The following is a 15,854-nucleotide window of genomic DNA, read 5'->3' on the forward strand; positions in this document are numbered from 1 at the left end:
CCGGTTAACTACATTAAAATGGTGGAAGCCCTCAATGGCGCTGCCCGTACTCAAACGTCTTTTGGCCACTAGAGGCCTCTACAATTCTCTATGGTTGTGAAACCACTTTATAGCTAGCTACCCGAAATTCCTTCGCTATGCTACTCCGCAAGACCCTACATGACGATAGCAGAGAGGGTGATGATTTGATCTTTAGTGCAGCACTCTACAGTTCTTGGAGGCGAAGATTTTTTTATCCACAATTTCAAAAGTTGGGCTATTCAAATCACACATGTTCAATATTATTCTGGCGTAAACCCCTAATTTAACCAATGATAAGCCTTGCTATGTTTAAGATAGATGCATTATTTATTTCACTGTTGTGATGTGTCTGAACAACGAATGTATATTGTATCTGAATGGGTGCTTATTACAAAAGGCACCGATTTTTGTTTTATTTAACCTTTATTTAATCAAGGAGTCACATTGAGATTAAAACTCTATTTCACAAGAGAGCCCTGTACACATTACAAAAAAACAGACTATTAAAACATACACATGTGTATAAAACAATAATCCAGCACAATAAACAAAAATAAACATTTAATAAAAGCAATCACATTCAATTACATAGAGGTCCTCAATCAATCATTTTAACTGACTGAGTGGCACCAGCACATCCAACTGCAGTGAACTCTGCAGATTGTTCCACAAATTAGGGTCAAAAAACAAAACGCCGATTTTCCCAAATCTCTAGTGTTATCCATTCCTATGAACGGGTTTGGTAACTTCTGATTCTTATCTTAATTAATGATGTTACATATAGAGGGAGTTTCTGTAAGATTGCTTTGTAAATAAATAAAAGAGAATGCGGCTCTCTTTTTACAGACAGAGAGGTCCATCCCACATTTTTATACAGACTGCAATGATGAGTCCTAAAATTGTCCCCTGTGATAAAACGTATTGCTGGATGGTAGACTGTGTCCAAGGGTTTTAAAGCAGAGGTTGCCGCATGCATGTAAGCAATATCACCAAAATCCAATACAGGGAGAAGTTTTGTTTGAACAATCTTTCTCCTATTTGTAATACCAAGGCATGATTTATTTCTATATAAAAAACAATCTTGGATCTTAGCTTCTTAGTCAGATTTTGCATGTGTTACGAAGGATAACTTGTCATCAGTCCAGACACCCAGGTACTTATATTGAGAAACAAGCTCAATTTGGGCTCCATTTATAGCGCAAATATGCAGGTGCTCAGGGTCAACATTTTGTGACCTAGAGAACTGCATGAGCTTGGTTTTACTTGCATTTAACACTCATTTAAGATCTGTAAGTGATTTCTGAATTGAATCAAATTCATGCTGAAGTTCATGAATGGCCTGCTGCGTGGGGGTGGCACAGGAAAACAAAACTGTCATCTGTATAGACATGAATGTTACAAGTATTAACAGCGTTTCCTATGTCATGAATATACAAAGTGAACAATAATTTACCCAAAATCGAACCCTGAGGAATACCTTTTTGAATCTCAAGAAATTCAGATTAATCTTTCGAGATGGTCTGAGTTCTGTCGCTAAGATCATTCTGAAACCATAAACAGACTGTATATCCCAGGCCTATTCTTGATCATTTCTTCAGCAAAACAGAATGATCAACAGTGTCAAACGCCTTTGACAGGTCAATGAACAAGGCAGCACAGCTCTTTTTAGCATCCAAGGCATTGACAAGATCATTAACAACTAGTGTGGTTTCTGTGGTAGTACTATGCCCAGGCCTAAACTCTGATTGGTTTATATTAAGAATACAATTATCAGAAAAAAGGAACAAAGTTGTACATTATCCAAGGATTCAAGAATCTTACCAAAAGAAAATAGTCTTGAAATGGGGCGATAGTTGTCAAGATCATTTGTATCCCCCCAAGAAGTTCTGGAAAGCAGTTAAAGACCTGGAGAATAAACCATCCTCCTCACAGCTGCCCATGTCCCTTAATGTTGATGATGTGGTTATTACTGACAATAAGCACATGGCTGAGCTCTTTAATCACCACTTCATTAAGTCAGGACACCCCTTCTGATGTGACTATCCCCGATGCTTCTCCCTCTTTTTCCCCTGCCCCGCTACAAAGTTTCTCCCTGCAGGCAGTCACTGAGTCCGAGGTGCTAAAGGAGCTCCTGAAACTTGACCCCAAAAAAACATCTGGGTCAGATGGTTTAGACCCTTTCTTCTTGAAGGTTGCTGCCCCTATCATTGCCAAGCATGTCTCTCCTTTCTGGGGAGGTTCCCATTGCTTGGAAGGCAGCCACGGTTTGTCCTTTACTTAAAAAGGGGGAGATCAAGCTGATCCTAACTGTTATAGGCCTATTTCTATTTTGCCCTGTTTATAAAAAGTGTTGGAAAAACTTGTCAATAATTAACTGACTGGCTTTCTTGATGTCAATAGTATTCTCTGGTATGCAATCTGGTTTCCACTTAGGTTATGGATGTGTCACTGCAACCTTAAAGATCCTCAATGATGTCACCCTTGGTTCTATGCAATGTTGTGCTGCTATTTTTATTGACTTGGCCAAATCTTTTGATACGGTAGACCATTCCATTCTTGTGGGCCGGCTAAGGAGTATTTGTGTCTCTGAGGGGTCTTTGGCCTGGTTTGATAACTACATCTCTCAAAGAGTGCAGTGTATAAAGTCAGAAAATCTGCTGTCTCAGCCATTGCCTGTCACCAAGGGAGTACCCCAAGTCTCAATCCTAGGCCCCACTCTCTTCTCAATTTACATCAACAGCATAGCTCATGCAGTATATGCAGATCCATTTATATGCAGATGATACAGTCTTATACTCAGCTGGCACCTCCCCGGATGTTTTGTGAAATACTCAACAGCAAAGCTTTCTTAGTGTCCAACAAGCTTTCTCTACCCTTAACCTGGTTCGGAACACCTCCAAAACAAAGGTAATGTGGTTTGGTAAGAAGAATGCCCCTCTCCCCACAGGTGTGATTACTACCTCTGATGGTTTAAAGCTTGAGGTAGTCACCTCATACAAGTACTTGTGAGTATGGCTAGACAGTACACTGTCCTTCTCTCAGCACATATCAAAGCTGCAGGCTAAGGTCAAATCTATACTTGGTTTCCTCTATCGTAATCGCTCCTCTTTCACCCCAGCTGCCAAACTAACCCTGATTCAGATGACCATCCTACCCATGCTAGATTACGGAGACATCATTTATAGACTGGCAGGTAAGGGTGCTCTTGAGCGGCTAGATGTTCTTTACAATTCGGCCACCAATGCTCCTTATAGGACACACCACAGCACTCTATAATCTCTGCATACCTGTCGCAAGACCCACTGGTTTATGCTTATTTTTATTTTTTTTAACTCTTAGGCCTCACTCCGCACTCTGAGATATCTACTGCAGCCCTCATCCTCCAAATACAACACCCGTTCTGCCTGTCACATTCTGTTAAAAGTCCCCAAAGCACACACATCCCTGGATCACTCATATTTTCAGTTCGCTACAGCTAACGACTGGAACGAGCTGCAAAAAACATTCAAACTGAACAGTTTTATCTCAATCTCTTCATTCAAAAACTCAATCATGGACACTCTTACTGAGTTGGGGCTGCTTTGCGTGATGTATTGTTGTCTCTACCTTCTTTCCCTTGTGCTGTTGTCTGTGCCCAATAATGTTTGTACCATGTTTTGTGCTGCTACCATGTTGTGTTGCTACCATGTTGTTGTCATGTTGTGTTGCTACCATGCTGTGTTGCCATGTGTTGCTTCCTTGATATGTTGTTGTCTTAGGTCTCTCTTTATGTAGTGTTGTGTTGTCTCTCTAGTCGTGATGTGTATTGTCCTATATTTATATACACTACCGTTCAAAGGTTTGGGGTCACTTAGAAATGTCCTTGTTTTATCCATTAAAATAACATCAAATGTATCAGAAATACAGTGTAGACATTGTTAATGTTGTAAATGATTATAGTAGCTGGAAACGGCTGATTTTAAATGGAATATCTACATATGCGTACAGAGGCCCATTATCAGCAACCATCACTCCTGTGTTCCAATGGCACGTTGTGTTAGCTAATCCAAGTTTAACATTTTAAAAGGCTAATTGATCATTAGAAAAACCTTTTGCAATTATGTTAGCACAGCTGAAAACTGTTGTCCTGATTAAAGAAGCAATAAAACGGGCCTTCTTTAGACTAGTTGAGTATCTGGAGCATCCGCATTTGTGGGTTTGATTACAGGTTCAAAATGGCCAGAAACAAATATCTTTCTTCTAACACTCGTCAGTCTATTCATATTCTGAGAAATGAAGGCTATTCCATGTGAGAAATTGCCAAGAAACTGAAGATCTTGTACAAAGCTGTGTACTACTCCCTTCAGAGAACAGAGCAAACTGTCTCTAACCAGAATAAAAAGAGGAGTGGGAGGACCCGGTGCACAACTGAGCAAGAGGACAAGTACATTCGAGTGTCTAGTTTGAGAAACAGACAGCTCACAAGTCCTCAACTGGCAGCTTCATTAAATAGTACCCGCAAAACACCAGTCTCAACGTCAACAGTGAAGAGGCGACTGAGATGCTGGCCTTCTAGGCAGAGTTCCTCTCAGAGTCCAGTGTCTGTGTTCTTTTGCCCATCTTAATCTTTTCTTCTTATTGGCCAGTCTGAGATATGGCTTTTTCATTGCAACTCTGCCTAGAAGGCCAGCATCCCGGAGTCGCCAGATGGTTTTTGGGGGTCAAATTTAAAGAGATCCTTTAGCACTTCAGACTCAGTGACTGCCTGCAGGGAGAGATGTTGTAGCGGGGCAGGGGAAAAAGAGATCGGGGTTAGTCGCATTAGAAGGGGTGGGAGATTAGGAAATGTTGGAAGGGCAATGAGGCATGGCTGAATCAAATAGGAATCCTGTGGAATAAACTAAAGAACCCTATATATTTCTGCAGAGCACCTTTTTGGGATCGAGAGTTGGGATCGAGAGGCTATGTGAGAGGACGTGGGGGCAGGGGTGTTAGCAAATGACACTGCTGTTTATGCACAGGCCAGGTCGACCCGTTTGTAATCTGCAGAATGGAGGCAAACATAACAGCAGAAAATCGCATCAGTCTAATGGGGGCTATGAACAGTCACACTCTTAGGGCAGGGAGCTAGGTTGAGGGATGGATCCAGGGAGGGAAATTGATGGATGCAGTGGCTGCTGCTGGGGACAGGTGGGGGAGGATTTAAGGCAGAGCGTCAAACTCAAGCTGGCTTGATTACTCTCTCGCCCAACAGAAATGATAGGCTAACAGTTTTCCAAGCCGAGGTAAGCCAGACAATGTTTTGCTACTGCCGACTGCTTACTGGTGCGAGTGACAGTCTGTTGTTTTAGATCGGGGGAGCACAGCAGCACAGCATTGAGCGAACGCTTGCCGTGGCCAGACCAAACTAATCACCGATCAAGCATATGCTGCCCTCTGCTGGTATAGTATAAGTATTGTACTAAAACTGAACGTTGTCTATTTTCGTTTCAGAAAATAGTAACAAAAAACATTTGTTTGAACCCTTTCTATTTGTCACATTGTGGTCAGGCAGAGATCTACAATAACCCCGTATTTTAAAAATAAAAACATTATTATGAGGATAACATCACCTTGAATAGCAAACATGTACACTATTTATCATTATGTTGTGTGTGAGATTAATCATGTATACGAAACTTACTTTGTCAAAGTACAGTAAATGTAATCAAAGGTCTGCAGTGCGCCATAGGAAACAAACTATAGTGGGTAATGTTCCCCCGCTGACGTACCACAAGGTGTCAATATCCTGTAAAACACTTCCTCCTTCCGCTGTTACAAATCCTTGTCAATGTATTTCTGTCTGTCTCTATTGTCATCCTACCAGGCAGTAAGAGGGGAAGCTTTAGAAGAAGGACGTATCTACTGGGCAGTCGGGAGAGCTAACTCATTCATTGATTGATTACGCTCGTAATCAAGGAAATTATATAGCACTTAGCACTGCAAGTTCTCCCTATCCGAGCCTTCCCTTTCTGTGAGAATAGGAAATTATTTTACTAGTAGACATGGCGAATTTGCTCACCTTGCAGTTTTGTGCCACACTCAGAAAACCTGGGAATCTGAAGCCTCTGAGAAGCACTTCTACAGCACTGACAAACAAACGAAGCTACAGCAGCGAAGATAGAGAGTACCTGCATAAAAGCATCGTGCCTACAATGCACTACCAGAAGAGTTTACCCAGGTATGTAAACAAATGTGAATTTCATTTATAGCATGTTTTGGTTATTTAGTTACTTCATAACTCCCTCTAATGCCTTGTCAATCGTTGTTAGTATCACACCTTAGACAATAATATATTTTCCCTGAAATATATCAAGTTTGCTAAAAAACAGTTATAATTCTGTAAGTAGGTGACTGTTCATGGCACGAAAGGGAATGTAGGTGAAAGTGCACATAGATCTGAATGAGATCCAGGATAGCCACTGGAGGGAGCTGTTTGTAAATATGTACCATGCACTGCCGTAGTTACGCATTTATTTCAGATACAATAACAATGCAAAATTCTACAGGCTACCAGTTCCAAAACTGGAGGATACAATCAAAAGGTATCTGGCTGCTCAGCGGCCTCTTCTAGATGACGACCAGTTCAGGTAAGCACCAGTCACCTTCCAGTTACTCACACTTAACACTTGAGGTGGTGCCTTGTAAATGATTTGTCACCCACACATTCAATATGTTTTCAGTACCACAGAGAAACTGGCCCGTGACTTTGAGAATGGAGTGGGGAAACAAATGCATGAGGAGCTGGTAGCGCAAGACAAGCAGAACAAGCACACCAGTTACATATCGGGTAGGATTTTCCCATTTTAACAGAAACCTCACAATATTAACCTATGTAACTTTGAAATAACCATTGTTCGTACATAGAACCCTGTATTTTCTAATCAAATTGTATTTGTCACATGCGCCAAAATACCAGTTGTGTAAACTACTTCAGTAAAAATACTTTCAAGTACTACTTAAGTCGTTTTTGGAGGGTATCTGCTATTTACATTTTTGATAACTTTTACTTCACACCATTCCTAAAGAAAATAATGTACTTTTTACTCCATGTATTTTCCCTGACACCCTAAAGTACTCTACGGGAAAATGGTCCAATTCACGCCCTTATCAAGAGAACATCCCTGGTCTACCCTACTGCCTCTGATCTGGCAGACTCACTAAACAGAAATGCTTTATTTGTCAATTGTGTGTTTGTGTGCCCCTGGATATCCATTTTTTTTAAATAATTAAATGGTGCTGTCTGGTTTGCTTAATATAAGTAATTTGAAATTATTTATACTTTTACTTTTGATACTTAAGTATATTTTTGCAATTACATTTACATTCGAGACTTAAGTATATTTAGACTTACTCAAGTAGTATTTTACTGGGTGACTTTTACTTGAGTCATTTTCTATTAAGATATCTTTACTTTTACTCAAGTATGACAATTTGGTACTTTTTTTCACCGCTGCCGAACACAACAGTTGTAGACCTTATCTTGAATTGCTTACGTACAAGCCCTTAACCAACAATGCAGTTAAGAAAAATATGTACTAAATAACGTTGGGGAAGAAATGACGCTAAATAACAATAACAAGGCTATATTAACAGAGGTTACCGGTACCGAGTCAATGTGCGGGGGTACAGGTTAGTCCAGGTAATATGATCATGTAGGTAGGGGTAACGTGACTTATGGCTTGGGGGTAGATGCTGTTAAGGAGCCTTTTGGACCTAGACTTGGTGCTCCAGTACCACTTGCTGTGCAGTATGACTAGGGTGGCTGGAGTCTTTGGCAATTTTTAGGGCCTTCCTATTTTAACTAGTCATCGCATCCTCCTCCTAGCCCCATGGTTTGACATGTACCTGTCAGCGCGGGACTCCGTAGTGCTGAACTTCAACCCCTTTATGTCCTTCAACCCGGACCCCAAGACTGAGTACAACAACCAGCTAGTGCGAGCAACCAACATGGTGGCTTCCGCTGTGCGCTTCATGAAGACTCTCCGCGCTGGACTCCTGGAACCCGAGGTGTTCCACCTGAACCCAGCTAAGAGCGACACGGACAGCTTCAAGAAACTCATCCGCTGGGTCCCCTCCTCCCTGTCCTGGTAATGAAATGTACAGATAAAATTAAAACCTTGTTCACATTGAATCATCAACAGCAAGATTCACCATCATGCTTTAGCTTACACTATTATACAGCATCAGTTCCTAGATGGGCTTTACAATAAATTTAAAAGGAGACCAAGAAAATACAGTACATAACTAATCCAAACATACATTACAAAATGGTTCACAAATGGTTACATTCTTGATGTTATTTGATTTACAGGTATGGAGCCTTCATGGTGAATGCCTACCCTCTGGACATGTCTCAGTACTTCCGCCTCTTCAATGCGACCCGCATCCCCAAGCAAGGGAAAGATGAGCTCTTCACCGACCCAAAAGGACGCCACCTACTAGTTATGAGGGGAGGCAACATGTACGTGTTTGACGTGATGGACCGCGATGGGAACCTGGTTAAGCCAGCAGAGATCCAGGCCCACCTGAAGCACATCCTGTCGGACCCGACCCCGGCTGCGGCCCACCCCCTGGGGCTGCTGACCAGCGAGAACAGGGACACATGGGCCCGGCTGAGGGAGAAGCTCCTGGCCACTGGCAACGGAGAGGTGAATATTTTGATATCCTTCAAATGCTTGTCTTTTACCATTAAGGACCACTTTGGAAATATTTTTTTTTTCAAATTGTCTTCTGGGATCAAATGCTTACTGTTAATGTAATATTTAAAAAAATATATATATATATTCAATTCAGGTGCTTGGTCTGGTGGACAGTGCCCTCTTCTGTCTGTGCCTGGACGACGAGAGCATGAACGACCACATCCACATCTCCCACAACATGCTGCACGGGGACGGCACCAACCGCTGGTATGACAAGTCCTTCAGTATCATCATGGCTAAATGCGGAAACGCCGCCATCAACTTCGAGCACTCGTGGGGCGACGGCGTGGCTGTTCTCCGCTTCCAGAACGAGGTGTTCAAGGATTCTACTGAGAACCCACTAGTGAACCCTGGCTCTCAGCCTGCAGCTGTGGACTCAGCCTCAGCCGTGAGGAGACTCCAGTTCAACCTAGACGCAGAGCTGGAGAACGGGGTCATCAAGGCCAAAGAGAACTTCCACACAGCTGTATCCAAGCTCACCATAGACGCCATGCAGTTCATGAAGGTGAATGGATGGTTTGCACTGAACCTGAACATTGTTGCAACCATTTTGCACTTCGATGTTTATTGTTGCTGTCACCCCCTGTCCTTTGTATGTTTTGGATATATTGCTGCTGCTGACAAATACATTTTCCCTTGGATTAAAAGTTATCATCCATCTATCTAAGGGCGGGAAGGAGCAGTTGAAGAAGAAGAAGCTGAGTCCGGATGCCATTGCTCAGCTAGCGTTCCAGATGGGATTCCTGAGGCAGTATGGGCAGACGGTGGCCACATACGAGTCCTGCAGCACCGCAGCATTCAGACATGGTCGTACAGAGACCATCCGGCCTGCTACAATACACACACAGCGCTGTGCTCAGGCCTTCGTGCAACAGCCAGGAAAACACAGCGTTGAGCAACTGATAGGCATGCTCAGCGAATGCTCCAAATATCACGGGCAGCTCACCAAAGAGGCAGCTATGGGTCAGTCCACTTTATTTCTAGATTATATGATATTTGATCATTGAGTTGAATAGACTGTAGTTGAGTGAAATGTTTTTATGGTCTCAAATTTGATCAGTCATTTCAAATATTACATTCTTGTGTTTTTCTGAATGTTTCCCCCACAAGCCCAAGGCTTTGACCGGCATCTGTTTGCCATGAAGTACTTGGCCAACTCAAAGGGCCAAGCCCTACACAGCCTGTACCAGGACCCAGCCTACGCCGCCATCAACCACAACATCCTCTCCACCAGCACCCTCACCAGCCCTGCTGTTAACCTGGGAGGCTTTGCCCCTGTGGTGCCCGATGGATTTGGGGTGGGCTACGGTGTCCATGATGAGTGGATCGGCTGCAATGTGTCTAGTTACCCAGAGCGTAATGTTCATGAGTTCCTGCAGTGTGTTCATAAGTCTCTGGAGGACATTTTCTCTGTTCTGGAAGGAAAGCCTCTCAGCTAAAGAAAAGTTTTACAACAAATCCTAACTTCCACTTCAGCTGAATTTTCACCGTCAGGCATTGACATCGAGTGAAAATTCTAAATTTGTTGTAGTTTGGATGATTTAGACTGCAGTTGTATAGTACAGTGAGATGAATGTCAGATTTAAAAGGCACATTTCCTGAGGCGTAGTGTGGGTTGGAAGTACTGGTATAGGTTAATAAAGAGGGAATATCAAACAAGCTCTGCATGGTTCAGTAGAGGTCATATTCCTATACTGTCAAATAGCTAACTGACTACACAGATTCATAATGCCCAAGGAAATATCAAATACACTCGTGTCATGAAGGCAAAAACAATGAAAGCTTCAGGTGTTTGTTTGATCCAATATTTCTTCCTTTTCTAACTAGCATTGCAATCTCTTGGGAAGGATTGCATTGCATTGCATTGCATTGCAACCCTTCCCAAGAGCACTAAACCACCTTTACTGATAAAGGCCAGTGCTTTTGAATGAATGTCCTCATGTAAAGGCCAGTTTGATAGGGAAATTAAATCCTGTAATATTGATATTCAGAGTAGCACTTCATTTTTCGTTGCTGGAGCAAGCCTTGTCAAAGGATTGTATGACAATTTACAGATATCCATGTTGCTTTGTGATGTAAAATGTTTTAAAGCAATACCTAAGATCTTTGCTATTAAAGGTCCAACGCAGCTGTTATATCAAATCCTTTCTAGGTAACAAGTACCTGTGATCGTTTTAATAAACAAATTGTCAAAAATAACAGCTTCTTAAGAATTTTACTAGGACTGTCTTCAAGGGGTGGGGATAATGGAAAATGTGCGGTCCATTAATCAAATTACCGCATTGGGGATGTTACCATGGAAGGTCAAAACTCCATCTCACCAACAGGCTGAAATCCAGTCTTTTCAAACAGCGCTTGCATTATTTTCACAGTATTATTCCAACTTCGATGTGGAAATATAAAACGCAGGAAAATCCTTTCCTTTTGTGCCTTATGGAATGTTCACTGGATGTTTCTCACACAGCTTTACTGAAGTAGTGTAAAGAACTCAAACTAAATGTGACCTGAAATGACAAATTAATATATTTTGCTCGACTGTATTTAACGGCAGGGTAACCTAGTGGTTAGAGCGTTGGACTAGTAACCGGAAGGTTGCAAGTTCAACTCCCCGAGCTGACAAGGTACAAATCTGTCATTCTGCCCCTGAACAGGCAGTTAGCACACTGTTCTTAGGCTGTTATTGAAAATAAGAATGTGTTAACTGGCTTGCCTAGTTAAATAAAATGTAGAAAATAAACACTTTGTTGATCTGTGTTGAGTTTGGTGCTGGAATAAAATAGACTGACCTCTGTACGGAGACTCCTATTTCTTTGTCTCAGGACTGAGTGGTAGTGTAGTGTGCAATTCTCCATTATTTTTCATACTATCAAAATGGACTAAACCACAGCTATGGCTTCCAGTAAGTAACACTTAAATGTATAGAAAAGCAAGGCTATTAAAACATTTGGAATTTTCCCAATCATTTATTTAAAATAAAAAAGACTGATCGATCAAAAGCAAATGTACAAATGTAATCATACATGAATCAAAAAATGAAATTAAAACATTTCCCCAAAGAAAAAAAACATCCCCTCTTAGATGGGCTTGATCTTGAAGTGTAGTCCAATGAGACTGAAGACGAGACATTTCAAATCCTGAACCAGGTAGTAGAACACGCGGAGGCCTTCTGGGTCCCTGGAAAACACAATGGCATTTACTTTAGAAGCTGGCACCTAATTCCACATCAACCCCACTAAGCACTTGTGGAGATCTGGGTTCCATTGGGAACTTTGAGGGATATATAATTTGAGTATTATTTACTTACTTTGACTGGTTGACATCAATCAAGGAACCGATCTTGGAAGTTGTGAAGGAAATGTGCTCGTCGCCAATGACGATCTCCAGCTCCTAAAAGAGTTAAGAAGTTAAGACACTATTAGTAATTCAAGCCATAAAAATAAAATAAACATTGTTCACTAAATCATAACTTTGAGGTTGTGCCTGGAGTTCCGTCTTGTGCTGAAAGGGTCAGACTTGAACACTAGTTCAAATTCTTTCATTGGACGTATGTCTGATATGGAGAGCAGAGCTCACAACCCCTAGAAGACTACCATCACTAAGTAAACAACGACGAACTTAACTTTCATGGCTAACCCTGCCTCAGTCAACCTCATGCGTTGTAAGTTTCCCTATTTAGAAGTGGTGGGCACCAATATTTATAATTGGATAGGATATCATTTGATATTGATATGAGCAAGACATATCTTGATATCAGTTTATTTTTTCTGTTAACCTTAGTCCTGACAATTAACTGAATTAGTTTATTTTCATTTTTTAAATAACTAATTGACCGACGTCGGTTCAATTATTTGAATTCCACTTTGTTTTGTTTTTCTCTTCTGTCGCTCAACACAGAAGCTCTTTAGAGAGAGATCTCTCTCCCGGACATGTTGTCCAACTCATCACAGAAAAAGTGCAAAACATAACTACAATGACCAGAATCCATTGCACCCACAGCTTGCCTGTGCTTATTGGTTCCTTCCATCAGACAAACACAGAGGAAGAGCAGTTGCTACGGTCTCTACATCTAATTGATTGCTAGTTATTATTTAGCAATGTTAAAAGTATGCCTTATCTACCTTGAAGAACTACTGAAATAGTGATTGTCAGGCAGCTAGGCTAACCTGAAAGATGACTCTTTGGGGAGAACAGAAAGACAGCTGGCTGCTAATGCCTGAGTAAAGATGAGAAGACTTGGAATGAAATAAGTAATCAAATAAAATAAGTAATACACAATTGAAATATGTTAAAATAAAGTAAATAAAGGATGGTTTATTAATAAGTGATGCGCAGTAATAGGCAGTCACCAGCGTTGTCACAAATCAGGATTTTGACTTCGATACCACAAAGAAAAAGGCATATTATCCGGTCACAATGGCACTTGATCCTAACAAATTCAGCTACTGCTCCGTTCAATATTTGGGCATCTTTTAAGTTCAAATTCATTACATTTGATACAGTCATGTATGCATTAATTAAACAACCAATTTGACTTTGGTAAAAACTACAAAACATTATGGTAATAATTTATTTGAATGATAAATCTACTGAAACTGGGTAAATCAAGATGTAGTCTAGGTCTATTCACAATACAGGTACAATACAATACAATTGATATTGTTTTAGCTGATTTCATGGGGCTACAGATGACAAACAATCCCTTCCATTCAATAATTATTTTTTATTGGCAACTGCTAGGAGAACATTTTATTTTAATGGATCAACATTTGTATAGAAGCAATCTCTTTTATAAAAGTGTTCACTGCCTCTAAGAATCTAATGACATTCACAAAGCAGAACGTAGCTGTGGAACCTGACTTTGTGGCTATGCAATCTAGAAACCAGACAGGAGGCAAGGGAGACGAAGAACAGAATACATTTTTGGTGGCGAGGGAGACAAAGTTAATTAATAATGTTGTTGGTCACAAACAGTTTTGAAATCAGCATTTATTGAGTTACGGTTTGCTTATTATGACAATGCACTAAGGTAGTGAATTATGCTGTAAGCTAGCTGGAAAGTTAACCTACAATTAAAGCTGAAAACTTCTGTGGGGCATGAGTGGGGAGCTAACAATGAACCCCAAACAGCTCTAGCAATGAATGAGTATGTGACACTTTGCTGTTCGCGCTATCAAGGGGCTGCGCTGATACAGACTAGATCCTCTCATTCACGTGACACACATTTGACAGAAGTACCTAATATAACAAAAATTGTAGTAACAGTTTTTTTTAATCAGCAAACAAGTACACAAGTTTCAGTAATCAGTATACCGTGCAGCACTAGCAGTCACCACCATCATTGGGGTTTAATTAAATAATAGTTTAGTCATCATCATACTAAAAACAAATGTAATATATACAAACAAAATATTGTATTTATGGGATGTGAAAAATGGTTAAAGCCTAATAAGTGAGTGGACTGTCCACCATCTGTTTTATTATGTGTTACCGTATTGAACACATAATTATTGTTAAAACATATAAAAACTTAAATTGAAAAACCACAATTAGTTTATTTTTTTATGAACCAGACCTCAAAAAGCAATAGTCGAGCAGCACTAGTTAACCTACAATATTATGGAGGAGACTAAATGAAAAAGCATACATGGCTGTTCCTGCATGCACAAAGCTTGAGTTAGCCTACTTAAATGCCTCCTGATGGACCATCAACTGGATGAGCTTCCCATTGTATTCGAACTGGTTAGGTAGCTTGATGCTACCAGAACATTCAAACCTTGCCCAATGGGCAGGCTGCTCAATCTGCACCACTAGTCAGCTACCTACAAACCAATATGATATCAAATAGATTTTCCATATCGGTGTCCATCACTAGTATTTAGGTATGAGTGAGTGAACCGACCTGTCTGCCCACTCTGTCTGGGGGTGGCCACAATGCATCATCTTCCTTGGTGATCTCACTGTCATCTATGATCCTCTTCAGTTCCTCCATCACACTCTTGTGTACATAGGCCTGTATTGGAGAACAATCACAATAAGGTTTCTATGGTAAATTCAATTGCTGCTGCAGCATCTCACACATAAATTGGATTGATGGGCAGTACACAGATTGATGTAACACAGTAGTCCTTTGTAAATTTGATAAGTTACCTCTTTTCTGATCATGACGTCATTCTTGTAGTTGCTGTTGTTCGCGTACCTCAGTTTACCTGAAAATACAATGAATGTATTGATTGTGTTATCTTCACGTTCGTTATGAATGTTGTTACATTGTTGACACACTGCACTGTTACACAGTAGTCTTTTCTATTAGCTAGTTCACATTTAACCGTTTTTAAACCTGCTGTAAAACCTAGGCTATTTGTCCAAATCTGTTGGCTAACTAGCTAAAGAAATAGCTCCATAGCCAAGTTAGCTAGTTGTATAGCTAGCTAGCGCCTAACTAAGTTAGTACTGCAATTAGCTCAAGTTAAGTTAGTTAGCTGGCCAGAATATATGAATGAGGTTATGGTACAGAAATAAGCACTGACTAAGACGTAACGACGCAATTATAGTATTTCTGAAGCCATGATTTTAGAACAGAAAACAAGACTAGCTATAAAAGCTAATTCCGCTAAAAGCAACGAGGAAATGCTGCTAGCAAGCTGTCGTTTGCGTACTTTGCTAGCTAGCTAATGCTAATTGGCAGGCTAAAATTTCCGCCTAACTTACCGTCCGGTCTAAACTCAAATTCCAAGAACTCGTGTCCAAACTTGCCCTTGTGCCCGACATAATATCTCAAATAAAAGTCAGTTGTTGACATTATAAACCGCAAATGCAGAGTCTGTGAGAATCGGAATCAACGAAAGCACACCTCCAACTAAATGGTCTTTCGCAAAACACAACACGCATGCGTGCTGTGGCGATTTTTTTTGTTACAACATATGAATGGTCGCATTGCAATGATGTCAGAACAAACCGGCTGTTCTTTAGCGTGTATTTTAACCGGCAGATGTCAATAAAACACCATATTACTGGAAATCCATTTATATGGTTTTCTCCATCTGTGAATCTTGTAAAGGAAACATTCACACAGCATACATAATACAAAAACTTTATTTCCTTGTTTGATTGTTT

General features: G+C 40.7%; 2 protein-coding genes across 2 annotated transcripts; one reads left to right on the plus strand and one right to left on the minus strand.

Annotated features, from left to right (window-relative positions):
• The first annotated feature begins 5,807 nt into the window (after positions 1-5,807).
• cpt2 (carnitine palmitoyltransferase 2) lies at positions 5,808-11,534 on the plus strand. Its single transcript, XM_029633178.2, has 8 exons — positions 5,808-6,220; positions 6,549-6,629; positions 6,723-6,829; positions 7,868-8,129; positions 8,354-8,690; positions 8,836-9,246; positions 9,410-9,704; positions 9,852-11,534. The coding sequence occupies exons 1-8, from the start codon at positions 6,045-6,047 to the stop codon at positions 10,178-10,180; spliced, it is 1,998 nt and encodes a 665-aa protein (XP_029489038.2). The 5' UTR covers positions 5,808-6,044; the 3' UTR covers positions 10,181-11,534.
• A 150-nt stretch (positions 11,535-11,684) lies between these two features.
• magoh (mago homolog, exon junction complex subunit) lies at positions 11,685-15,632 on the minus strand. The gene is made up of 5 exons (XM_029633180.2): positions 15,450-15,632; positions 14,889-14,947; positions 14,641-14,751; positions 12,046-12,128; positions 11,685-11,915 (listed from the first exon to the last, which is right to left on the minus strand). The coding sequence occupies exons 1-5, from the start codon at positions 15,538-15,540 to the stop codon at positions 11,816-11,818; spliced, it is 444 nt and encodes a 147-aa protein (XP_029489040.1). The 5' UTR covers positions 15,541-15,632; the 3' UTR covers positions 11,685-11,815.
• Between the last annotated feature and the right edge of the window lie 222 nt (positions 15,633-15,854).

Source organism: Oncorhynchus nerka, linkage group LG24, assembly GCF_034236695.1.
Source record: "Oncorhynchus nerka isolate Pitt River linkage group LG24, Oner_Uvic_2.0, whole genome shotgun sequence".
In the NCBI taxonomy this organism is placed as follows: Eukaryota; Metazoa; Chordata; class Actinopteri; order Salmoniformes; family Salmonidae; genus Oncorhynchus; species Oncorhynchus nerka.

Coding starts and splice junctions, on each gene's coding strand:
- cpt2 (XM_029633178.2), top strand. CDS start 6,045: ATGGCGAATTTGCTCACCTTGCAGTTTTGTGCCACACTCAGAAAACCT. Junction 6,630..6,722: donor CTAGATGACGACCAGTTCAG/GTAAGCACCAGT, acceptor ATATGTTTTCAG/TACCACAGAGAAACTGGCCC. Junction 8,130..8,353: donor GTCCCCTCCTCCCTGTCCTG/GTAATGAAATGT, acceptor TTTGATTTACAG/GTATGGAGCCTTCATGGTGA.
- magoh (XM_029633180.2), bottom strand. CDS start 15,540: ATGTCAACAACTGACTTTTATTTGAGATATTATGTCGGGCACAAGGGC. Junction 12,129..14,640: donor CAGACAGAGTGGGCAGACAG/GTCGGTTCACTC, acceptor TAACTCTTTTAG/GAGCTGGAGATCGTCATTGG. Junction 11,916..12,045: donor ATTGATGTCAACCAGTCAAA/GTAAGTAAATAA, acceptor TGTGTTTTCCAG/GGACCCAGAAGGCCTCCGCG.